The sequence below is a fragment of the Chiloscyllium plagiosum genome, chromosome 2 (assembly GCF_004010195.1).
Source record: "Chiloscyllium plagiosum isolate BGI_BamShark_2017 chromosome 2, ASM401019v2, whole genome shotgun sequence".
Lineage (NCBI taxonomy): Eukaryota > Metazoa > Chordata > Chondrichthyes > Orectolobiformes > Hemiscylliidae > Chiloscyllium > Chiloscyllium plagiosum.
Genome location: NC_057711.1, coordinates 10847480 through 10873748, shown reverse-complemented (window position 1 = coordinate 10873748; position 26269 = coordinate 10847480). Strand labels below are relative to the sequence as shown.

Genomic DNA, 26269 nt, shown 5'->3' with positions numbered 1-26269 from the left:
AAGTCAGACTTGGAAAGACTTTTTCATGACTTGGGGTTGAGAGATGTTGGGTTGGGATGGGTGATAGTGGGAAAGCAGAGATGTGTATCTGAAGCTATGAGCTTTAGTGATTGTTAATGAAGGGCCTCACGCGCCCAGTTAACCTACTGCTGTCCCTATTTATGTAAAGCAAATGTTTCTTGTGGATTATCTTAAAACCGATTACATTTCAAAAACTGTTTATATATTAAACAGTCTTTTTGCATTTAAAAAACAGTTTAGTTGAGGAAAAAAATGGCATTTTTGACAGAGACACTTGAACAATGAATTTTGATTAAAAACCAAAAGAACTGCAGAAGCTGTAAATCAAACAAAAACAAATTGCTGGAAAAGCTCAGATCTGACAGCATCTGTGAAGACAAATCCAAGTTAAAATTTCGAAGGGTCACTGGACCCAAAATGTTAACTCTGATTTCTCTTCAGATGCTACCAGATCTGCTGAGCTTTTTACTGAATTTTGATTGCTTTAACTTCTCTTGATTTGCTCACCTGGTTTTACAAAGTATTACAATTTGGCAGTGTGGGGAACAGAGGGATCTTGGTGTGCAGGTACATAGATCCCTTAAAATTGCCACCCAGGTGGACAAGGTTGTTAAGAAAGCATATGGTGTTTTGGCTTTCATTAACAGGGGGATTGAGTTTAAGAGCCGTGAGATCTTGTTGCAGCTCTATAAAACTTTGGTTAGACCGCACTTGGAATATTGTGTCCAGTTCTGGTCGCCCTATTATAGGAAAGATGTGGATGCTTTGGAGAGGGTTCAGAGGAGGTTTACCAGGATGATCCCTGGAATGGAGGGCTTATCTTATGAAAAGAGGTTGACTGAGCTTGGACTTTTTTCATTGGAAAAAAGAAGGAAGAGAGGGGACCTAATTGAGTTGTACAAGATAATAAGAGGCATAGATAGAATTGATAGCCAGAAACTTTTTCCCAGGGCAGAAATTATTAACACGAGGGGTCATAGTTTTAAGCTGTTTGGCGGAAAGTATAGAGAGGATGTCAGAGGTGGGTTCTTTATGTAGAGAGTTGCAAGAGCATGGAATACGTTGCCAGCAGCAGTTGTGGAAGCGAGGTCATTGGGGATATTTAAGAGACTGCTGGACATGCATATGGTCACAGAAATTTTAAGGGTTCGTACATTAGATTTACCTTGCATGAGGATCAATGGTCGGCACAACATCGTGGGCTGAAGGGCCTGCTCTGTGCTGTACTGTTCTATGTTCTAATACTTAATAATTATATTTGGACTCAAGTGAAGTTAAAATGGTCAAATAAAGATGTAATTATGTACAGTATTTTATAAAAAATGAAGGTGGAGCAAATTGTCAATTTAACTTGTTTTTTTTTGCCATAGTTTTTTTTTCCTGCTCAAGATCATTAACTGCAAAACTAGACAAGATGGAGGCTTTTATTTTACTAGTGATTTATTATTAATTATGATATGTTGAAATTTTTTTTCCCCCATAGGAACTTAAAACAACTTGCAATGAATGGTGACTCTGGTGTGGGGGTGGTTACTTCCCCACCTCCAACTGCTCCGCACAAGGAGAAGTACTTTGATCGAGTCGATGAGAACAATCCTGAATACCTCAGAGAAAGGAATATGCCACCAGATTTGCGCCAAGATTTCAATATGATGGAGCAGAGGAAAAGGGTTTCCATGATTCTACAAAGTCCGGTAAAAGCCATTTCCTTTTTAATTGAATCTCTAGGTGCTCCATTAGTATTTGAAATAAACACTAGGTGCAAACTTGACCACTGATGTATGATAGGTATGTGAATAAACTTTAGACCGAATATTAACATTGCAATTGTATTTGTGGATCTAAAAGAAAGAGGAGGAGTAGGCCACTTGGCCACACAAACCTATTTCAATTTTCAGGAAGATCAAGGAAGATTTGATCTTGGCCTAAACTGCATATTTCTACCTGTTCCACAATGCTCAATTACTTTAAGGTCCCTTAGAAAATATATGCTCTAATAAGATCTGAAATAAATCCAGAGGCTTGTATCTTGTCACCAAGTCACCCTTTTACTTACATGTGGAAAGACCTTGACATTGGTCCAGCTCCCTCAGAGCTAGCTCTGAATATCAATGTCTGGCTTTTTTTTTGTCTGACTATTTTTTTTTTTTGTCTGCCAGAGCTCCCTGATTGGGGCTGTTAATCTTGTGCAATCAGGGAACTCAATCTGAGGTCCACCATTGCTGACCTAGTTATAGTCACTGTACCCTCCCTTTGAGTCCAAAGACACCGATTCCTCCTCTTATACTGTCTCATGTAGCATTTTAGGACTGAATCAGGTTCCTCCAACTCACCGTTGGAAATGGGCAACGTATAATGCACAGGAACCCTCCTCTTGTGCCTGGAGCATCTTGGGAGAAACTCATTCTCTTCTTTTGGAGGCAAAGGCATTGATACAGCAAGGTCCACTGTGTCTGTCTTAGGTTCCAAGGTCCCTTCAATGCTTGACGGAGAGAGAGCCTATGGGTTCTTACAGCCCTTGACAGTTCTGAAGCGCACACTATTATGTAAAGTCCACATGCTTGTTCAGGACTGATGCTCATACCAAACTTTATATGCTGCTCATCCTACCCTTGCATCAACCAAGCCTCTTACCAGTGTTTGGCCATTTCCATGGTTCCTACACGAAACTTGCCCAGAAGTAAAATGCTAGATGCAATCTGGCACAGATGTTTCTGATGCCATTTCAACAATGATACCCACCTCCTTCAGGGTGGTAAAAACAATGACTGCAGATGCTGGAAACCAGATTCTGGATTAGTGGTGCTGGAAGAGCACAGCAATTCAGGCAGCATCTGAGGACAGGCAAAATACTGCAGATGCTGGAAACCAGATTCTGGATTAGTGGTGCTGGAAGAGCACAGCAATTCAGGCAGCATCCGAGGACAGGCAAAATACCCACCTCCTTCAGCCTAGTGCAGAGTTGTCTTGCCTCCAGCAACTTGAGCTATCCCTGTAAATGCAGGAAGGGTGGTCCTACAATCAAATAGGTATTGGGACAATTTGGTATCTAGCGAAACTGTAGGCAGTTTCTTCAAACCTATCTTCAACGTTTGTACTTCTCTTTCTGCCAGGCCATTGGATAATGGATGGCATAGACCTGTCCTTGTATGCTGAATGCCGTTTGACTTTAGGAAATACTCAGATTTCCTTCTGGTAAATGGTGGCCCTTTATCTGTAACCAGCACTTCTCTGAGTCAGTACATAGCAAATGATGCATGCAGGTTTTCTATCATCGTTCCTGTGTTTGATGCATGAACTCTGAGCATCCAACTAGTTTTATTGGGCACCTACAATGACTCAGAATATGGAGCCCATGAAAGAGCCTGCATAGTCAGCATGTAACAGAGTCCAGGGTTTACCAAGCTATTTCCACAAATGGGGAGATTCTGGTGGTGATTTTTGTCCATGTTGGCACACTGGACACTGTCCCACTGCATCAAAGCCTGGCCACCAGACATAACCTCTCGCCAATATCTTCATTATGGAAATCCCTGGATGACCTTTAGTATAGCTCTGCAGTATCTGGCGGCAACATTTGCTCAGGACAGTCACTCTTGCTCCTCACAACAATATGCCATCCTCTATTGTGATCTGGTCTCTGGATCCATAAAAGGTTTCAGTTCTGGTTTTGATGGTCCTTTAGTTTCCCCATCAGATCTTGCTGCGTTCAAAGTATGATATTGTCAGCAGTGACGGGAACTGTGTCCAGAAAATTTTAAAACCATTATGGACTCTTTCAGTGACTGAGTCAAAAAGTGTGGTGCTGGAAAGGTACAGCATTTCAGGCAGCAACTAAGGAGCAGGAGAGTCTATGTTTTGCTGAGCCCTTCATTAGGAAGTGGCTCAATGTATTTGCTACTTGGCCTCCTGGATGGTGTTCCAACTTGTAATTGTATGCACTTAATATTCGAGCCCATCACTGAATCTGTGGGCGGCACTGCCATGTCCTCTTTAAGCAGACTGAGCAAGGGTTTGTGATCAGTCATTATTATAAACTTAATCCATGAAAGATATTGGTGATACCACTTGACTGCAACTATGACCATCAAACCTACCTTCTCTATCTGGGTGTACTTATGCTCAGCATTAGCCGAAGTCCTGGATGCATACATTATTGGGTGTTCCTCTCCATTGGGCCACTAATGAGCTAATACTACCCCATTGTCGTACAGGGAGGCATTGCGTGTCAATACCAAATCTTTCTCTGGCTCATAGTGTGCCTTAGAGAAGGATAGCTGGAACTTCACTTCCCTAAAAGCTATTGCTTGGTTATGAGACCATTTGTAAAGCAGACTCTTTTTTTTTTTTTGAAACCAGTTGATGCAAAGCTGCTGAAATGGAGGGTAGGTTATTTATGAACTTTCTGTAATAGGCCTTTCTTGGGCTGGTGAACTAAGCTCTAGTTCAGACGTGGGAGCCAGGGCACCTTTGATTACCTTCACTTGATCTTCCAATTCTTGAAGAAGGGCTTATGCCCGAAACGTCGATTCTCCTGTTCCCTGGATGCTGCCTGACCTGCTGCACTTTTCCAGCAACACATTTTCAGCTCTGATCTCCAGCATCTGCAGACCTCACTTTCTCCTTCCAATGGGTGTAACCTGGTCTTGTCAACTCTGTAGCCCAACTGGGTCACTTGGGGTGCCTTCCCTTCTTAGGCATTTGCCTGGCTGAGTGTAATGTCTAAGGGCAAGTCCAAGTTCTCTATGTACTCCTTTATTGGTCTTCTGTTATTCGCATGTGATCCAGATAAATGGCGACTTGGGGTAGTCCTTTCAAAATATTCTCCATCTTCAGCTAGAAAATGGCACAGTCTGACAGTACCCTAAATGGTAGTCTTGTATATTAGCGCAAATCCTTGTGCGTCTTAATTGTAGCATACTTCAGGGAATCCTCATTAACTACAATTGCAGGTACACATGGCTCATGTTCAGTGAAGGAGAGACCCCCTAACAACTTTACATATAATCCTCTAAGCGGAGTGACTGGGTATTTATCCAGCTTATTGTTTGTTTAAAATCCCCAAAGTCGAACTGAACTGTCAACTACAAAATTGGTACACCTGGTTCAGCCCATTTCACCAACTAGACTGGTTCATGGTTCCTTCACTTTCTAGCCTGCTGACTTATGTTTCTCCTTTTGCCTGTATGGTACTGGGCAGGCCTTACAGAACTGTGGAATTGCTTCCTGGACAACATACATGGTGGCCTTGGAACCTTTGCAAGTTCTTAGACCTTCCTGAAAGGCTGCTGGGTATTTAATTAGGCCTTTACTCAGGCATTCATTTTGTAATTGTAAAATGTTGAGTTAGTCTAGGTGAATCTCTCAACTAATTTCACCCTATCAAACTTGAACCTGAGCCTTTTACAACAGTCAGTGGTAACTGAACCAGCTGCTTCTCATAAGAGACTGGAAATTGTACCCTTAATCTGTAAACATTCCCTGATCTAGGTTTTCAGTCTAGCCAAGGCCTTGCACAAACTGAAGGGTTGGAGGCCAGAGCAAATTTTGTTTAAAAACTGGTTCTGCGATCACTGAATTGGCTGTGTTGGTATTGACCCCCATTCAAACCAGGTAACCATTTAATAAGATGTCTGTTTTGAGTGGTTATGAGTTGGATGTTGCTAAGCATTTTAACTGTTTCCAGCCAGATATAGGTTGACTTTCTAGGCTGTGCACTCAATTTACGTTTAGTAGGATTTGTTTGCTGAGTCTGATTTACTGGCTACAACTACAATGGCTTGCCAACTCTGATCCTGAAGAAACTTTTAACTGTTTGGTTGAGGCTTGGCTTTGTTTTGGAATTTTGCTGTGGGCTGACCTAGAGTCCTCTGTTTGAAATATGATCTGTGTGTAGCTGTGCATTTGCCTTCACTCAAGCAGCGTTCCCCAAGCTCAGTCAGACTGGCAAGGGTGTCCACTTCCATGGGAATACCTTGCAACTCATATATGCTCCACTTACCGCCAGTTGTAGTGCCCCTTGGAGGTCCAAATGGGCTTCAGCTCGTCGGCACTTTTGCATGGTTGCATTATTAATCCCACATACCATCCGGTCTCCTAGCATTTCAGTAAGGTTAAAACAAAGTCACATGCCTCTGCCAGGCATCTTAATCTAGTCAAAAGCCCTGGTTCTTAATTTGCTGAGTGAAAATGATAGCATCACAGAATTAGAGGTGGTTTGGGGTCATAATATTCTTTAACTAAATCTGTCAACTCCTGAAAGGTTTTAGTATCTGGTGCCTCATGGAAAGTTTGGCTCCTAATCACAGAAAAATCTGAGGGTCCACAAGCAAATTACTCAGTTTTTCATTTGCCCAAAAAGTGGGTGGCACGGTGGCACAGTGGTTAGCACTGCTGCCTCACAGTGCCAGAGACCCGGGTTCAATTCCAGCCTCAGGCGACTGACTGTGGATTTTGCACATTCTCCCCGTGTCTGCGTGAGTTTCCTCCGGGTGCTCTGGTTTTCTCCCACAGTCCAAAAATGTGCAGGTTAGGTGAATTGCCCATGCTAAATTGTCCATAGTGTTAGGGGCAGGGGTAAATGTAGGGGAATGGGTCTGGGTGGGATGTGCTTTGGCGGGTCGGTGTGGACTTGTTGGGCCGAAGGGCCTGTTTCCACCTAAGTAATCTAATCTAAAAAATGTATTCTTTTCTCATACTGGTTCCAGTCTTCAGCAGGATCAAGCAAGTCAAGCTTCCCAAATAATGACGTGATGCCAGAAATGCTTACCCCAACTCAAAAGCGATTGTAAGCAAGTTTCTTCAGCAACATGCTTTATCTCATTGCCAGTGAAATAATTCCTCAGAGACCAGTATCCCATTACCAAGTCACCCCATATTTACATGTCCTTGATACTGGTCTAACTACCTCAGCCAGCTCTGACTGAGCTGAACCCTTGACACTTTTTTTAATCTGTCGGGACTGTTAATCTGGTCCAATTAAATAACTCATTCTATGAAATCCACCTGGCTGACCTCCGTGCTATCAGCACAAGATCACCTCTCATTCTTCTTAACTTCTGGTCGACTCATCCACTCCTTTGCAAGAAAATCTCTTCATTCCTCGATTCAGCCCAGAGTTGTAGATGCTTACAGCATAGGAAAAAATCCTTATGGTCCATTAAGTCTGCATCAGTCAAAAACAACTATCTAACCATTCTGATACCATTTGCCAGCATTTGGCCTACAGCCTTGAATGCCTTAGCATTGCAACTGTAGATCTACTCGACAATCTTTACAGAAAGTGAGTCCTAGATTTCTACTGCCCTCTGAAAAATGTTTTCCCCTCATCCTATGTCTCCTTCTCCTTACCTTACACCTGTGTCCTTTTTGTTGTTAATCCTGACACTAAAGGGAAATGTTCCTTCCTGTCTAACCTATCTGTGCCTCTCATAATTTTATACGTATTAGCCATGACTCCAGTCAGTGTCCCTTGCTTAAAGTAAAACAACCCCAATCTATACAGTCTCTCTTCCAATAAAACACATCAGCCCAGGCAACATCCTGGTAAGTCTCATCTGCACCCTTTCTAATGCAATCACATCCCTCCTATAATGTGAATTCCAGATCTACACACAATACTCTAAGTGTGGCCTAACCAACTTTCTATAGAGTTCCAGCATAAAATCCCTGATGAAACCTTTCTAATCTAAATGAAGATTAATCCAGTCATTCAGAATTTTCTCTGATATACTCTCTGCCACTGATGTGAGACTCGCTGGTCTCTAAGTCCCTGATTTTTGTCTTTATCACTGTTTTTGAAAGTGAAATCATACCAACTGTCCTCTAGTCCTTTGCACTTCCCTTATGGGCAGAGCAAAATTATAAGTTTAGCCCTGAGCCCCTGTGATTTCCTTCCTCATCTTCTACGGCACCCTGGGATATAACTCATTCTGACCTGGGGATTTGTCCACTTTGAAGCTCCCCAAAGCCTCCAATACCACCTTACTCCCGATGTCAAACTGCTCAGATTTCACAATCCATCTTCCTGACTTGTGTACGTACGTACTTTTTCCTCAACCAATGTGAAGTATTTATTTCACACACTACCAGTGTCCTACATGTACAGAGGAACCTCGATTAATCCGAACAAGTTGGGCAGGCACTATTTCATTCGGATAATTGATTTCCTCTGGGGCTCAGTTTTCTGTGAAGTCTGCTCCCTGTTCAGGAGACAAGGCAGCAGCACACTGCGTGAGAACCCACCCCCAATCCCGTTCATTCCCACCCACCGTCCGACCTCCATCTGGGCAGCCGGACTGTACACCAACAGTAAGACTGCTGCTGCCTTTGTGGGGTAAATGTCCAAATAGTGCACGCATACAACCTTTTGACAGGTTCCACCTTTGCACTGTACAGGGCAAAGTTGGAGAGATTATCTGGGAAAGTGGGGTTTGGGGTTCACTCCTGTGTACAACTCCAGGGAAAGTGTGGGTGGGGGGGAAAAGAGGGGGGACAGGAGGTCAGTCATTTCGAGACGGTGCCTCGACTGTCCAGGACTGTCCTCGGCAGCATTTCAGTGAGCCAAGTTAGTTTTTAATCATTATACCTGTAAACAAAAGACGTGATCAGGATCAGCTCTTTGATGTAATGTTTCTATCGGGACCTTGAGATCACCTTCAGCGAATCGACTGTCCAGGACTGACCTCGGAAGCATTTCAGTGAGCCAAGTTCGTTTTTAATCATTATACCTGTAAACAAAAGACGTGGTCAGGATTGAAACAGCTCTTTGATGTAATGTTTCTATCGGGACCTTGAGATCACCTTCAGCGAATCTGATATTCAGATAATCGAGGGTCCTCTGGAGATCTTTGGTCAGCAAAATTAGGGAGAACCCCATGTTTGTTTTGTAACCCCTCTTCACTCCCCTAATTACATTCATAAGAGACCCCCCCCCAAACACTGTGATTTCTGTATTCCACTAGGCCCCCTGTTAATTTGCTGTCTTTATACCGGTTCTACACTCCCTTTCTTTCCTTTTATCCATTCCTGAATATTCCTACGCATGCAGCACTCCGAGCTTGGTGCTCAAACTAAGGAAACCTGTTGGGCTTGTACTCTGTCCCCATTTCCAGTTTGAATACCTCCCACTGTTCTAGTTTTTCCAAGTCTACTCTGGCCAGATTATTCTGCTTTATTCTAATAAAATTTGTCAATCCCAATCCAAACCTTATTTTGCCAACCATGGTGCTGTCACTTAAAATGCTGCCACCTCTTACCCCTATCTGGGTTTGTTCGCCCCCAAAATTAGGTCCAGCAATGCACTGCCCACTGTAGAACCTTCTACGTGTTTAAATAAAATGCAGTTCTGAATATAGTTCAGAAATTTGCTCCCTTTAAATTCTTTATGCTGTGATTGTCCCAATTAATCTTGGAGAAGTTGACATTGCCTAATATAATTCCCTACTGTTTATTTGCACACCTTGCGCTGTCATCTTCAGCAATCATTCGCTAATGAGTTATGATTACCCACCTAGAAAATTCTTGTCACTGGTCATGGGTTGTATGGTTCTTGTGTGGCTGATGACTCTGATCCTAGAGCTGCATCTCCATTCACACCTCGTGCTGATGGGTGTTCTCAAAGAATTGTGTCCCTTCATGCAGGAGTTTCCTTCAAGTTGATTTCTTCTGAACAAGTGTCTCCCATGCGTTAACATCTGTTGCATTTCTTGAAGAAAGCCTTTGGAGTATCTTTCAAATGCTTCCATTGTCGTCCTTTCTTTCAATTGCCTTCCTTGAGTTGGGCAATGAAGATTTGCTTTGGCAGGTGGAACTCTGGCATCCTAAACATGTGGCTGGCCTAGTGGTTTCAGATGATCATGGCCTTGATGCTGGTTCTGTTAGCTGCCTCAAGAATGCTGATGTTGGTATGCCTGTCTTCCAACTGATGCAGAGAATCTGTATCGAACAGCATTGCTTGTGGTATTTAAGGATCTTGGCGTGGAATCTATATGTAGTCCAGGTTTCAGAGCCATATAGAGTTGGAAGACAGCTGCTTTGTATTAGCATGAATGTTATGGTTGTTGAAGGCTCCCATCCTTGGGTGTCTGAAGGCAGAACTCTCAGATTGGATGCAATGTTGAATCTTCATATGGATGTCAGCCTTAGATGAGAGGTAAGAAAAATGTTCTATGTTTGAGAGGATTTTTCCATTGGATCTTAATGGAGGAATGGGCTGAAACATGCCTTGGGACCGGTTGGTAAAGGGATTTGAATCGTCTTGAGGTTGAGGCTGAGACCGATCCTTCAGTATACTTCTGCAAAGGCATTATAGATTCATAAAGTCATAGAGATGTACAGCACGGAAACAGACCCTTCGATCCAACTCTTCCATGCTGACCAGAGATGCCAACCCAATCTAGTCCCACCTGCCAGCATCTGGCCCATATCCTTCCAAACCCTTCCTATTCATATACCCATCCAAATGCCTTTTAAACGTTGCAATCGTACTAGCCTCCACCACTTCCTCTGGCAGTTCATTCCATACACGTACCACCCTCTGCATGAAAAAGTTGCCTCTTTGGTCCCTTTTATATCTTTCCCCTCTCACCCTAAACCTATGCCGCCTTGTTCTGGACTCCCCGACCCCAGGGAAAAGACCTTGTCTATTTATCCTATCCATGCCCCTCATGATTTTCTAAACCTCCTGTAAGATCATCCCTCAGCCTCTGACGCTCCAGGGAAAACACTCTCTAGCCTATTCAACCTCTCCCTAACCCTCAAAACCTCCAACCCTGGCAGCATTGTTGTAAATCTTTTCTGAACCCATTCAAATTTCACAACATCCTTCTGATAGACTATTCTGTTCTGACAAAGCTGGGGGCGGGGGAAGGGTTGAATTTCTCTAGCTAGACATTTTGTGCAGCACAATTTTTGATGCGGTAATGCTGTTACACATTAGCAGACACATGGTCCTTAACCAAAGGTAGATTCTGTTTGTGGCAAGGAAATTGTGATGACTGGGGATATTGTAGAAAAATCATCTATCTGGATTATCATTGAGGACTTGTCTTGAACAGCGCTTTGTCTGGTTCCTCCCCTCCAACCTTATTGTTATAGTTCTGCCTAGAATTGAGAACTTCTGATGGCATTGCTTTTGGGATCAACCGAACACAAGCCTCTCCGCCGCACCAGGATGGCAATCCATAGAAAGGCACACCTGCCATACAACCTAACAGTTGACCTCATGCTAAAGTTTTTATTTCTAAGTTCGACCCATAAAGCCTCATTTGACCCTTCCAAGATATCAATTCTTCAGCTAATAAAGGCAGTGTCCCATATACTATCTTAACTACTTTACCTACCTGGCCATCCACCTTAAGGGCCTCCTTTTCCTTCCAAATTTATTTATATATGTATACCAGAATCCACAAAAAATCTCTTTCAGGCAACAGCTTTTAAGCAGCAAGGATGAGAACATGTGGTGTTTTAAGGCAGCCAGAAGAGGAACTTGCAAACTGTAGTATTCCCATATATTTGCTGCCGTTTTTCTTCTAGAAGATTGTGCTTGTGGATTTTGACTATCCTGTCCATGTACCTTAGTGAATTTCTGAAGTGTATCTTGTAGATGGTACACACTGATGTTACTCTGCTTTATTGGTGGAGGGAGTGAATGTTTGTGGATGTGGTGCCAATCAAGCAGGCTGCTTTGGTGTCAAGCTGTTTGAGTGTTGTCAGAGTGCACTCTTCCAGGCAAGTGGCGAATATTCCATCGTACATCTTGACTTGTGTTGGTGGCAGACAGACTTCAAGGATTCAGGAGGTGAGGGTTTTTTATTCATTCATAGAATGTGTGGAATATTGGTTGGACCTGCATTTATAACCTATCTCTTATTGACCTTGAACTGAGTGGCTTACTGGGCTATTTCAGAGGGCAGTTAAGAGTCAAGTATGTTTCTATGGGTCTGGAGTCTTTTTTTTTTTGTAACCCCTAATGGAATTCAAACCCATATCCCCAGAATATTATGTACCCTTGGATTATTAATCTCATGGTATTAGCACTATACCACAGTGCCTCCTAGCCTCAGAACTGCACTTGTAGTCACAACATTTATATGGCTAACCCAATTCAATTTTTGATCAATGGTGACTCTTGATGTTTTTAGCAGGGTTTATAGTGATAGTAATACCATTGAATGTCATCAAGCAATGATTACATTCTCTTGTTGACCATTGTCTGGCATTTGTGAGGCATAAATATTACTTGCCATTTGTTAGCCCAGACTTTGTCCAGATCCCGCTATATATTGCCATGGACTTTTTCAGTATTGAGACTGTTGCTGAACATTGCATTATCATCCACCCCTTTGACCTTGTGGTGGATGGAAGATCATTGAATATCTGAATATCAATCTTCAATCTAATGGAGTTATGATTGCAAAATGCTCCCCCATTGTTACATCAACAACATGCCCAGCTTTGTTAGCTTAGCTAAGTCCAAGACTGACTCTTTTCTTATTGGGTCTTCTACATACTGCCTCAAAAAGTTGCCTTGGATGCATTTTAAGAATTCTGGTATCTCCAAAGGACACTACATCCTGAGGAGTTCCTTCAAAGAAATCCCTGAATTGATATGACTTTCGACAACTGCAGCCATCCTCCTTTGTGCTGTATATGACTGCAAGCAGCAGAGACCGATCCCTTTTCATTCCCATTATTTTTGTTTAATTATGTTTCTTTGTCAAGGGCATCACTGTCACTTTCCCAGGAGTTCAGCTCTTTTGTTTGTGTTTGAACCAAGGCTGGAATGAAGTCTAATGAAATGTGACCTCTGGTTTAATGCCTAATACCATAAAGACTATAACAATGTTTAATTTTTAAAAAAAATCCCTATTCCTTCTGTCTGTATAGATGCTTTCTTCTCTTTATACTTGCCTGTTGTTTAGTGCGCTTGATGTGTTCAACTCACTGGGGTAGTTTGCTGGAAATCAAGCCCTGCTATTCCTATGGTAGTCACAAAACTTATACATTTCATCAAAGTATGTAAAGTTCCTAATTTACCCGGTGATAAACTCAAGTTACCCAAGCAATGTTGTTTTTACCTTGACAACAACTATTTATTACCAATAGATTCTGATGCAGATAAATAACTAGGAAATATAAGCAAATTTCAGGGAAGTGAAAATTAATAGGGTTATGATAGTAGGGAAGTTTAACTCCCCCAGTGCAGGCAGTTCTGCTATAATGCATCTTTGGTGAACACGAATTGGCTGTAACGTGAATAGGGAACACTGTAAAGTGCAAACTTTTAAAGTGTGTGTTGGTTATATCGCAATTAGATCGCCAGCACTTTCAATGTTTGTATTATGCAATTTGTGTAGCGGGGGATTACACAGGAATGCAACTGCCTATTAACTGGAATTACTGATGTGTGAAACTTTGGAGATACCAGAATTCTTAAGCATCCAGGGCAACTTTTTGAGGCAGTATGTAAAAGACCCAATAAGAAAAGAGACAGTCCTGGTCTTCAAGGTAATAAAGCTGGGCATGTTGTTGATGTAACAATGGGGGAGCATTTTGCGATCCTAACTTCAGTGGATTGAAGATTGATATGGAAAAGGATAAGATGGGTCTTAAATTTAAAATTCTCTCTCTAGGAATGCTGATTTTAATATGATTGGATAACATTTGGCCAGAATGAACTGGGATCAGTTCCATTCAGGCTATTTCTCCTCCTCTCACGGACATGGCGTAATTCATTGCTTTAAAATGTGTACAAATTGAAAAGTAAAACCTTGCTTGGATCTATCATTATACCCCATACAGTTTTCTTTGGTGTATTTTAATTTTTGCTGAATTCTGACTTGGCATATTTTCAATAATTGGTTGACAGGATTGCAGTTTGAGGAGGAAACTTTCTTTAAGACGAATGCCATTGTAAATTTCAAGTGCATATCTACCTAAAGGCCTCAGCTTCATAATGAGAATGCTGAAACATTTATTTACTCATTTCAGTTCATGATGAAATTTGTATTCTGGCTTTAGCATTTTGGTTTTGATTACTTTTTCATGTTATATATGGATGCTTATCCAATTTGAATGCTGTTGAATATTTTTCCAAACTATTTTCATGGTGTAGAATTTCAATTAGCCTCTGGAATGTCAGACTGGTAATTTTACTGAGGTAACTCACTTTGCTCAATATTTTTAAATACATCGTGGTCAAATGTGAAGGGTTTATTCCAGGAAAGTATTTCTGGACAATAAGTCCTTGTTTTAAGTTGCTATATTTGGGGAGGGGGGTGGGGGGCGAGTGGGGCACTGTTGCAGGGAGAGGTTTGATTGGGAATGTGTTGCAATACCGGGAAAAGAGGATATCCCAAATACAAGGACAAAATCAATTTAACTCCAGTGAAGGATTAACTGAGTAATGATGACATAGTTTGATATAATTGATAGAGGACCAACTCATTGGAAGAATGTGGATGAACAAATTCTAAGGGAAATTGCAGAAGGGCACATAATTTATGAAGACTTATAATGGGAGACCTCAATTTCCGAATATAGATCCGAATAGTAATAGAGCAAGGACCAATAAAGGACAAGAGTTCCTCGAGTGAACTCGAGACAATTATCTACAGAAATGCAGAGTCATAGTCGTAGAGATGTACAGCATGGAAACCAACCCTTCAGTTCAACTCCTCCGTGCTAACCAGATATCCTAATCTAATCTAGTCCCATTTGCTAGCACTTGGCTCATATCCCTCTAAACCCTTCCTATCCATATCCCCTTCCAGATGCCTATTAAATGCTGTAATTGTACCAGCCTCCTCCACTTCCTCTGGTAGCCCATTCCACCCTCTGTGAGAAAACATTGCCCTTAGGTCCCTTTTTATATCTTTTCCCCCCTCACCATACACCTACAATCTCTAGTTATGGACTCCCCCACCCCAGGAAAAAGACCTTGTCTATTTATCCTATCCATGCCCCTCATTATTTTCTAAACCTCTACAAGGTCACCCCTCAGTCTCCGATGCTCCAGGGAAAACAGCCTCTGCCTATTCAATCTTTCCCGATAGCACAAATTCTCCAACCCTGGCAACATCCTTGTAAATCTTTTCTGAACCCTTTCAAGTTTCACAAGTTCCTTCCGATAGACTATTCTCTTCTGGCAAAGGTGACATTATGTTGTTATCTGCATGCTAAAGTTTTTTCTAAGTTCCACCTATGAAACCTCATTTGATCCTTCCAAGATATCAATTCCTCAGCAAATAAAGCCATATGCTATCTTAACTACTTTACCTACTTTAAGGGTCTCCTTTTCCTTCCAAATTTGTTTGTTAATGTATGTATACCAGAATCCGCAAAATATCTCTTTTTGGCAACAGCTTTTAAGCAGCAAGGTTGAGAACATGTGATGTTTTGAGTCGGCTAGAAGAGAAACTTGCAAACAGTAGTATTTGCTGCCCTTTTCCTTCTAGAAGGTTGTGGTTGTGGGTTTTGACTATCCTGTCCATGAGTCTCTATAAGGTCACTTCTCGGCCTCCGGCCCTCCAGGGAAAACAGCCCCAACCTATTCAGCATCTCCCTATGACTCAAATCCTCTAACACTGACAATATCCTTGTAAATCTTTCCTGAATCCTTTCAGGTTTCACAACATCCTTCCGATAGGAAGGAGACCAGAATTGCCTGCAGTATTCCAAAAGTGGCCAAATCAATGTCCTGTACAGCCGCAGCATGACTTCCCAAATCCTATACTCAATACTCTGTCCAATAAAGGAAAGCATACCAAACGCTGCCTTCATTATCCTATCTACCTGTGACTCTACTTCCAAGAACTACGAATCTGTACTCCAAGGTCTCTTTGTTCAGCAACACTCCCTAGGACCGTACCATTAAGTGTATAAGTCCTGCTTTGATTTGCTTTTCCAAAATGCAGCACCTCACATTTATCTAAATTTAAACTCCCATCTGCCACTCCTCACCCCATTGACCCATCTGATCAAGATCCCATTGTACTCTGAGGTATCCTTGTTGGCTGTCCACTACACCTCCAATTTTGGTGTCATCGGCAAACTTACTAACTATACCTCCTACGTTCGCATCCAAGTCATTTTATATAAATGCCGAAAAGTGGTGGACCCAGCACCGATCCTTGTGGCACTTCACTGGTCACGGGCCTCCATTCTGAAAAACAACCCTTCATCACCACCTTCTGGCTTCTACCTTGGAGCCAGTTCTGTATCCAAATGGCTAGTTCTTCCTGTATTCTGAGAGATCTAACCTTGCTAACCAGCTTCCCATGAGGAACCTTGTCAAATGCTTTACTGAAGTCCATGTATACCACCTCTACCGAGGTCTACCAGGGCATCGGGCTGAGATGTGGCAGATGGAGTTTAATTTAGATGTGATCTATATGTTTCCTAACCAACCAGAAAGGAGGTGCTACCAGACCTGTTCTTGGAAATGAGGTGAACCAAGTATCAATGGGAGAATACTTAGAGGGTAGTAATCACTGTACCAGAGGTTTAAGTTGACTGAGGAAAAAGGTAATGAACAATTCCAGAATAAAAATTAATTTTGAAAAGCCAACTTCTCTGTATTGAGAATGAACCTGTGTCAAATGAATTGAATTCAAAGGTTGGCAGAAAAGGTAGTTGAACAATGAGCTACCTCCAGAGAAGTGTGTGTTCTGGTATGGTCATGGTATATTCCCTCCAAAGGGAAAAGGGTAATGAAATCTAGAGCTCCCTGAGCAGGAATGATGATTCAGAAGAAAAAAAAAGTTAGGTAGAAAACGCAAGTGAGAATCAGGATATAGGAAGGTCAGACAGTGCAGAGTGGTGCAATGGAAGTGTGCTGATCTTATACCTAGATGTCAATAGATCAAAACCATCCTCTACAATTTGGCTTCTCGAAAAATGTTCATTCTTACCTACACTTCCAAGACTCTTTGGCACTTCTGGTAGTGTCTCTACCCCTGGACCAGAGGCCTGGGTTCAAGACCCACCTACTCTGGAGGTGTGTAATAACATCCAGGTATAATTAGTAAGTTTGCAGGTGGCACCAAAGTTGGAGGTCAAAGAGGTGTACAACATGGAAACGGACCCTTCGGTCCAACTCATCCATGCTGACCAGATATCCTAACCTAATCTCAACTCATTTGCCAGCACTTGGCCCACATCCCTCCTAAACCTTTCCTATTCATATATCCATCCACATGCCTTTTAAATGTTGTAACTGTACCAGCCTCAACCATTTCATCTGGCAGCTCATTCCATACACTCACCACCCTTTGTGAGAAACGTTGCCCCTTAGGTCCCTATTAAATTTTTTCCCTCTCACCCTAAACCTATACCCTCTAGTTCTGGACTCCCACATCCCAGGGAAATTACCTTGTCTATTTCTCCCATCTATGCCCCTCATGATTTCATAAACGTCTATGAGGTCACCCCCTCGCTCTCTGACGCCCCAGGGAAAGCAGCCCCAGCCTATTCAGCCTCTCCCTATGACTCAAGTGCTCAAACTCTGGCAACGTTCTTGTAAATCTTTTCTGAACCTTTTCTAGTTTCACAACATCCTTCCGATAGGAAGGAGACCAGAATTGAACACAATATTCCGAAAGTGCCCTAACCAATGTCCTGTACAGCCGCAACATGATCTCCCAACCTCTATACTCAATGCTCTGACCAATAAAGGAAAACATACCAATTGCCGCCTTCGCTATCCTATCGATCTGCGACTCTACTTCAAGGAAGTATGAACCTGCACTCCAAGGTCTCTTTGTTCAGCAACACATCTCAGGATCTTACCATTAAGTGTATAATTCTGCTCTGATTTGCTTTTCCAAAATGCAGCACCTCTCATTTATCTAAATTAAACTCCATCTGCCATTCCTCAGCCCACTGGCCCATCTGATCATCATCCTGTTGTACTCCTGAGGTAACCTTCTTCGCTGTCCACTGCACCTCCAATTTTGGTGTCATCTGCAAACATACTAACTTTACCTCCTATGTTAACATCCAAATCATTTGTACGAATGATGAAAAGCAGTGGACCTGCACCAGTCCTTGTGGCACACCACTGGTCACAGGCCTTTAGTCTGGAAGGCAACCCTCCACTACCACCCTCTGTCTTATATCTTCATGTCAGTTCTATATCCTCTGTCCATACTCATTCGCTGTTTTACACAAAAAGTTTGTTTCCTGATTTCACTTTTTCATACGTGATTCAGACATTTTCTAATCAAACTGTTCAGCGCTGGTATTGCACATATTTGGAGTGGGGGGGGGGGGGGGGGGGGTCCGGTTGTAGTGGACAGTGAAGAATGTTACCTCAGAATACAATGGGATCTTGATCAGATGGGCCAATGGGCCGAGATGTGGCAGATAGAGTTCAAATTAATAAATATGAAGTGCTGCATTTTGGAAAGGCAAATCAGAGCAGGAATTGTACACTTAATGGTAAGGTCCTGGGGTGTGTTGCTGAACAAAGACCTTGGCGTACAGGTTCATACTTCCTTGAAAGTAGAGTTGCAGGTAGATAGGATAGTGAAGAAGGCATTTGGTATGCTTTGCTTTATTGGTCAAAGCATTGAGTATAGGAGTTGGGAGGTTGTGTACAGGACATTGGTTAGACCGCATTTGGAATAGTGTGTGCAATTCTGGTCTCCTATCAGAAGGATGTTGTGGAAACCCAAAAGGGTTCAGAAAAGATTTACAAGGATGTTGCCAGGGTTGGAGGATTTGAACTATAGGGAGAGACTGAACAGGCTGGGGCTGTTTTCCCTGGAGCGTCGGAGGCTGAGGGGTGACCTTATAGAGGTTTACAAAATTGAGGGGCATGGATAGGGTACATAGAGAACGTCTTTTCCCTGGGATGGGGAGTCCAGAACTAGAGGGCATAGGTTTAGGGTGAGGGGGGAAAGATATAAAAGAGACCTAAGAGTCAACTTCAGAGGGTGGTGCATGTGTGGAATGAGCTGCCAGTGGAAGTGGTGGAGGCTGGTACAATTGCAACATTTAAAAGGCATGTGGATGGGTATATGAACAGGCAGACCTTAGAGGTATATGGGCCAAGTGCTGGCAAATGGGACAAGATTAATTTAGGATATCTGGTCGGCATAGACAAGTTGGACTGAAGGGTCTGTTTCCGTTCTGTACATCTCTGACTGTGACTCTGAACAGGACAAAAGTGAGGACTGCAGATGCTGGAGATCAGAGTCAAGATTAATGGTGCTGGAAAAGAACAGGTCAGGCAGCATCCGAGGAGCAGGAAAATCAATGTTTCGGGCAGGAGCCCTTCATCAGGAATGAGCATTCCTGATGAAGGGCTCCTCCCCGAAACATTGATTTTCCTGCTCCTCTGATGCTGCCTGACTTGCTGTGCTTTTCCAGCACCACTCTGACTCTGAACAGGTTGGTTTAGAAAATCAGGTTAAATTTAAAAAGCGAACATGAGAAGAAAAGAGTAAATATGCATAAGCAGCCATGGCAATGAAAGGATGAATGGGCCAAAAAGGGAACTTGTGCATGGGAGGTGCCTTTGTCTTTACCCAAGGAAGATGCTAGCAGTCCCTAGTGTAAAAGGCAGAAATTCAGTAGCTAAAAATTTTAAAATTCATGACTATCTGTACTTAAAGTTGGCAAATTACTTCTAAGTTGTACAATAACCTGACTTGGATCTATATCACTCTTTCTTCACTGCTGCTAGATCAAAATTCTAGAATTCACTTTCCAACAGCCTTGTGTATGTGTCTACACCCCAAGGACCACAGCAATTTCAAGAAGGCAACTTATTACCTTCTCCGGGACCATTGGGCCACCATCCCTAATCAGTAATGCCCATGTCTCATTAACAAATAGTTGCAAAAAAGGCCCCACCCAATGTATTCACCCTTGTTGCTCTCTGAGCACCAACTGGGGGAAGCACTATGTGTAGGTGAACTGACTCATAGCTTAAGGTGGCAGTATGTTGCGACTGGGAAATTTTCTTGTTGATATTCGACGTGATGACAGGAAGTTGCTTGTGTAGAAGCTTTTACAGCTTTATTCTGCTGTTTACCCCCTTTTTTAAAATCTCTTAGTCCTACTTTCCTAAACCTTAAACTGTTTCCAATCCTTGGACATATTAAACTGTTGGAAAAATAGTATAACCCCTCCAGTAAGAAGCAATCTAACCATTGTCCCTTGACATTCAATGGCATTGACGTCACTGCCCAACTAACACTCAACATTGAGGGTTACCATTGACTAGAAACTGAACTGGATTAGGCAAAGGTGAGGACTGATGAAGGGCTTTTGCCTGAAACGTCGACTCTCCTGCTCCTCAGATGCTGCCTGATCTGCCAAGCTTTTCCAGCACCACACGCTGAACTGGATTAACCATTGCAAATACAATGAACTGAAGAGCAGGTCAAAGGCTAGGATTCAACAGTGAGCAACTCACCTTCTGACTTCCCAAAGCCTGTCTACTATCTACAAGGTTCAAGTGAGGAGTGTGATGGAATGCTCCCTACTTGCTTGGACAAATGCAGCTCCAAAGATTCTCAAGAAGCTTGACCATTCAGAGCCAGTCCAATGCAAAGCAGTTCACTTGCTTGGCACTGCATCCACCATCATCTCCACCAATACTCAGCCGTAGAATATCTACAAGACTCCTTCAACAGCACCTTCCAAACCCATGATAACTTTCATCTAGAAGGACAAGAGCAGCACATAAATAGGCACACCGTATACAAGCTCCCCTCCAAGTCACTCATCAGTGTGACTTAGAAGTATATTGTTATTCCTGGGCCAAATCCTCGAATTTCTTCCTTGAGGGCATTGAGTCTACCTACAACACATGGACTGCAGTGGTTCAAGAAGAAAGCTTGCCACCACCACTTCAAGGGCAGCTAAAGATGGGCAACAAATGTTAAGTGAATAATCAAAACAAAACCATGACAATAAAAAGTATTATCTTAATTGTTACCATAACATCTGAAAAAAAATCTGTTCATTTCTAGGCTTTTTGTGAAGAATTGGAATCAATGATTCAGGAACAACTCAAGAAAGGAAAAAATCCTACTAGTCTCCTTGCATTACAGCAGATTGCAGATTTCATGACAACAAATGTACCTAGTATGTACCCTGCTGCACCACAGGGTGGAATGGCTGCATTGAACATGAGTAAGTACAGTTATTCTGTGGTGTGAAGTTTTCTATTAAACCACTGAGACTGAGTTACTTCTGATAATTGAGTTCTCTATTTACTGTTGAGTTGTAAATCACAGATCTGATCTTCCCAAGTGCTGCCTTTGTATTATCTGCCAACAATCAGATTTGCTGGCACTTACAAAGTTTTAATGCAATCTTTACGAAACACTCCAAACCTGTACAGTTATCCATCTACGTCAGTGCTCATCTTAAAGAAAAAGATCCTGTTCTTCCTGGAAAGTAGTGTTAAATAATTTAGTTTGTGGGTTTGAAAGCTCTATTTACAGAGAACACTCCAGATGAGTATAATGCCCTACTATGAGCATTTGGTTAATTTTTTTCAATAATCAAATACTGCCTAATTGCTTTTATTCACTACTTAGTCCTACACATAGTAAAGATGGAAGTGGGTACTGCAGATGCTGGAGATTAGAGTCAAGATTAGAGTGGTGCTGGAAAAGCATAGCAGGTCAGGCAGCATCCGAGGAGCAGGAAAGATTGACGTTCTGGACAAAAGCCCTTCATCAGGAATGAGGCTAAGACACTCTGGGATGGAGAGATAAATGGGAGGTGGTGGAGCTGGGGAGAAGGTAGCTGAGAGTGCAACAGGTGGATGGAGGAAGGGGTAAAGGTGATAGGTCAGACAGGAGGGTGGAGCGGATAGATGGGAAGGAAGATAGGTGGGACAGGTCAGGAGGAGTGCTGAGCTGGAAGGTTGGAAGTGGGGGGAGGGGAATTGAGGACACTGGTGAAGTCCAGCTCAGCACTGTCCTCCTGACCTGTCTCACCTGCCAATCTTCCTTCCCATCTATCACCTATAGCCCCACCTCCATCAACCTATTGCGCACTCAGCTACCTATTCCCCAACCCCATCCCCTCCCATTTATCTCTCCATCCCTGAGGCATTCCTGATAAAGTGCTGTTTTTTTTTCTCCCCCTGCTTATTGGATTCTGCCTGACCTGCTGTGCTTCTCCAGCACCACTCTAATACTACACTTAATAAGTCAATTGAAGACTGAATCTGATGGCCTTCAGTAACCAATCATCAGTTGATACCTGGGACAGTGAAGTGAGAATCTCACAAGGATATCATCTGCTACTTTCGGTAGCAGAGAAGTCAGGCTTTGTATAATGGGAGTGGAGAGACGTTGGGCTTTGTGTTGTGAGAAGGTGGATCAGTAGGGAAAACTGACATTACCTTTCCATTAGAAATTTGGTGAAATGCATTGCTGGGGACAATGTAAAAGAACATGCATATGAACATATAGATTAGGTGCAGAAGTAGACCATTTGGCCTATCAAGTTTACTTTGCAATTTGAAGAGGAAAAGAAAGATCTGCAGCTGTTGAAAGTCTGAAACAAAAGCAAAAGTTGCTGGAGAAACGCAGCAGGTCTGAGAGCATCTGTGGAGAGAAAGCAGAATTCATGTTTCTGAACAGCTTTCTCTCCAATGTTGCCAGACCAGCTAAGTTGATAGATGATACGAAGATTGATGGAGTTGTGGATAGTGAGGAGGGCTGTTGTCGGCTGCAAAGGGACTTAGATATGATGCAGAGCTGGGCTGAGTAGTGGCAGATGGAGTTCAACCCTGCCAAGTGAGGTTGTCCATTTTGGAAAGACAAATAAGAATGTGGAATGCAGGGTTAATGGTAGGGTTCTTAGTGAGGTGGAGAAACAGAGGGATCTTGGGGTCTATGTTCATATTTTATCTTTGGAACGGCGAAGGATGAGGGGTGACTTGATAGAGGTTTATAAGATGATCAGAGGAATAGATAGAGTAGACAGTCAGAAACTTTTTCCCCAGGTACAACAGAGTGTTACAAGGGGGCATAAATTTAAGGTGAAGGGTGGAAGGTATAGGGGAGATGTCAGCGGTGGGTTCTTTACCCAGAGAGTGGTGGGGGCATGGAATGCACTGCCTGTGGGAGTGGTAGAGTCAGAATCTTTGGTGACCTTTAAGTGGCAATTGGATAGGTACATGGATGGATGCTTAAGCTAGGACAAATGTTCGGCACAACATCGTGGGCCGAAGGGCCTGTTCTGTGCTGTATTGTTCTATGTTCTAAGTTTCTCCAGCAATTTGATTTTGCTGAAGTTTGAGTTGGTGCATTTGATTGTGGCCACTACTTTCCAATCTATCCCACATATCCTTTTTTTTATTTTGTCAGTCAAATATCTGTTCAACTCAGCCTTTAAAAATATTCAGTAACTTTTCTTCCACAATTCTCTGGGAAGAGAATTTCACAGGTGCACAGGCCTCAGAAAAATTTCTCCTCATTGCCATCTTACATAGAAGAACAGTTTATTTTAAATCTTTTTCTTTTAATTCTAGTCTCTTCCAGAAAAGAGCATTACCCGTCATTCTTCCAAACTTCAAAGTTCCAACCTGTCTAGCCTTTTCTCATAGGCACCCCTTTCGCCTTTTAGGAATAAGTTGAGTGAACCTCTCTGCACTTCCAATGTTGAATTTTTTCTTAATTGAGGAGACCAAAACTCACCAATGTACTGTACAACTGTAGCAAAACTTAACTATTTTTATATTTCACTCTCCTTGCAATAAACATTTCATTTGCCTTCCTAATCCCTTGATGTACATGCATACTAACTTTGATTCATGCCCAAACAGTGCTTAAATATCTCTACTGCAGAGCTATGCAGTCTCTCTCCATTTAAGTAATATTCTGGTGTTCTGTTTTTCCTGCCAAAGTGGTCAAGTTCATATTTTAACCATTTTATGCTCTATCAAATTGTTGCTCACACATTTATCTCTTTCATAGATTCATTGTATCAGCTTCACAACTTTCTCTTCTGTCTATCTTTTGTCTCATTAGCAAATTTAGCAACTTTACATTCAGTCCTTTCCTTCAATATCAGTTGTAAAGAGTTGCAGCTGTAGTGCTGATTTCTGTGACGCTTGTTACATATTGCTAACTAAAAAATGATCCATTAATCCCAACTGCTTCTAGTTAGATCAGTAATTCTCCATTTATGCTGATATGGTGTGCACACATTCTTATGATTAATAACATTTGATGTGCTACCTTGTCAATGCCTTTTGGAAATCCAAGTTCATCACATCTATAGGTTTCTCCCTATCCATGTTGCTTGTTACTTTATCATGGACCTCTAACAAGTTAATTGAATATAATTTCCAGAGAGCTATACTTCCATATTGCCATTGCATATTTGTGAAGAGAAACATATAGTCAAGGATGCTGCAGAGCTTTAAAAAGACTAAAACATAATAAAAGTGAAGATACACTAAAATTGTGATTTAGGTACACAAACTTTGTTTTTTAAGGTTATAGAAGGAGAAATTGAAAGAACTAAAGATATTCCATATTTCTGACATCTATAAAAAGTTGAGACCCTGGTGAGTTTTGATTTCAACAAATTGTGGAAGTTGGCAAGCTTTCAAAATTAAGAATAAGGAAAGGAAATTTGGGAGCACTAGCATAAATATTGTTAAAGTAGAGAAGGATATACAGGGAATATCTGTGTGAATGGAAGACAAAGGCTAGGAGTGAAAGTTGAACTATCTTGTATCCTGGTCAAAAAAGTCTCCCAGAAAAGCAAGCAGTATTCAAATCTTAGATTTGAGCTCCACAACTCTTAGAGGCTTACTGCATAATCAGGGATTAATCATCCATATGTCTAAAAGGTTTTAATCTGTTTTTGAAAAGTGAGACAATTTGATTAAAATTTCAACTTCTTTCAAAAGGTGTTTGGGTGATTCAATGCTTGTTAGAAAATTTCAAGTGTTCAGTATAATAGAAAATATAACAGCATAGAAATAAAAATATGGTGCTGGAGAAACTCAGGTCTGGTAGCATTTGTGAGAGAGAACTAAAGTTAATGTCTCTAGTCCTGTATGATTGTTGTTTGCACAGTTTCATGTGGCATGATTATATGTAACTTGTAAAACCAAGCATCGGCAAAAATTATCATTTGAGTACAATGGAGTATGGGAGAGCACTAGTGATAGCCATTAAACCCGTGGCTTTATCTTTCGCACTGCCACTGATTGCAGTGTATTGATTGATTTTTATCTAATAAGGTCAAGAGTTTGACTTTGTTGATCTCAAAAGCATTCATTTCTAACATTTAACAGAGGCAAGCTCTCTTTCCAGGTTATTCAGAGACACCAAAAAGTCTTTCTTGGGCTGTTTCTTTTCTGCTCTTATTTCTCCAGAGGGCCAACATAGTTGCTGCTGTTAATGGCCATACAACAAACAATTTATATTAAAAGAAAGGTACACAGATTGAGATAAATAATCAATTAATCAGTTTTGACATGTTGGCAAGGACATAGAAAACTCCTGATATCCATTGGAGAAGTGTTGTTGGATCTGTTATACTTGAGCAGGCAGATGAAGATTTGTTTTAACATCTTATTCAAACAATAAGGTCTCAAAGATTACTGTATTAAAGTATTAGTCCTGATATTTGTTTGTATCTTGTAGTTGGGCTTGAAAGTACAATTAGGTGAAAGTGAGGACTGCAGATGTTGGAGTGGTGCTGGAAAAGCACAGCAGGTCAGGCAGTATCCGAGGAGCAGGAAAATCGACATTTCAGGCAAAAGCCCTTCTTAAGGAATGTACAATTCTCTGGCTCCCAATTGCTGAGAAGAACAAAGAAAATTTACAGCCCAGGAACAGGCCCTTCGGCCCTCCAAGCCTGAGCCGATCCAAATGTACTGTCTAAACCGGTCGGTCAATTCCTAAGCATCTGTATCCCTCTGCTCCCCATCTACTCGTGCTTCTGTCCAGATGCACCTTAAATGAATCTACTGTGCCTGCCTCTACCACCTCTGTTGGCAATGTGTTCCAGATGCCCACCACCCTCTGTGTGAAGTACTTGCCGCATGTATTCCCTCTTAAACTTTCCACCACTCCCCTTGAAAGCATGACCCCATATTATTGAATTCTTCACCCTGGGGAGAAAGCTTGTCTCTATCCACTCTGTCTATACCCTCCATGATTCTGTAAATCTCAATAAGGTACTCCCCCTCTTCTCCCCCCCCCCCCCCCCATCTTTTTTTTTTCTAATGAAAACAAACCTAACCTACTCAACC

At 42.0% G+C, this 26269-nt stretch overlaps 1 protein-coding gene across 13 annotated transcripts in view; it reads left to right on the top strand.

The window, feature by feature from the left end:
- Positions 1–26269, top strand: part of add1 (adducin 1 (alpha)) — a 173513-nt gene that overhangs the window by 55826 nt on the left and 91418 nt on the right. For all 13 annotated transcript variants that reach the window (XM_043703905.1, XM_043703897.1, XM_043703915.1 and 10 more), the window contains 2 exons: positions 1505–1715; positions 21006–21168. In XM_043703905.1, coding sequence (XP_043559840.1) covers positions 1524–1715; positions 21006–21168 — 355 coding nt within the window. In that variant the 5' untranslated portion in view covers positions 1505–1523. The remainder of the gene's footprint in view (positions 1–1504; positions 1716–21005; positions 21169–26269) is intronic.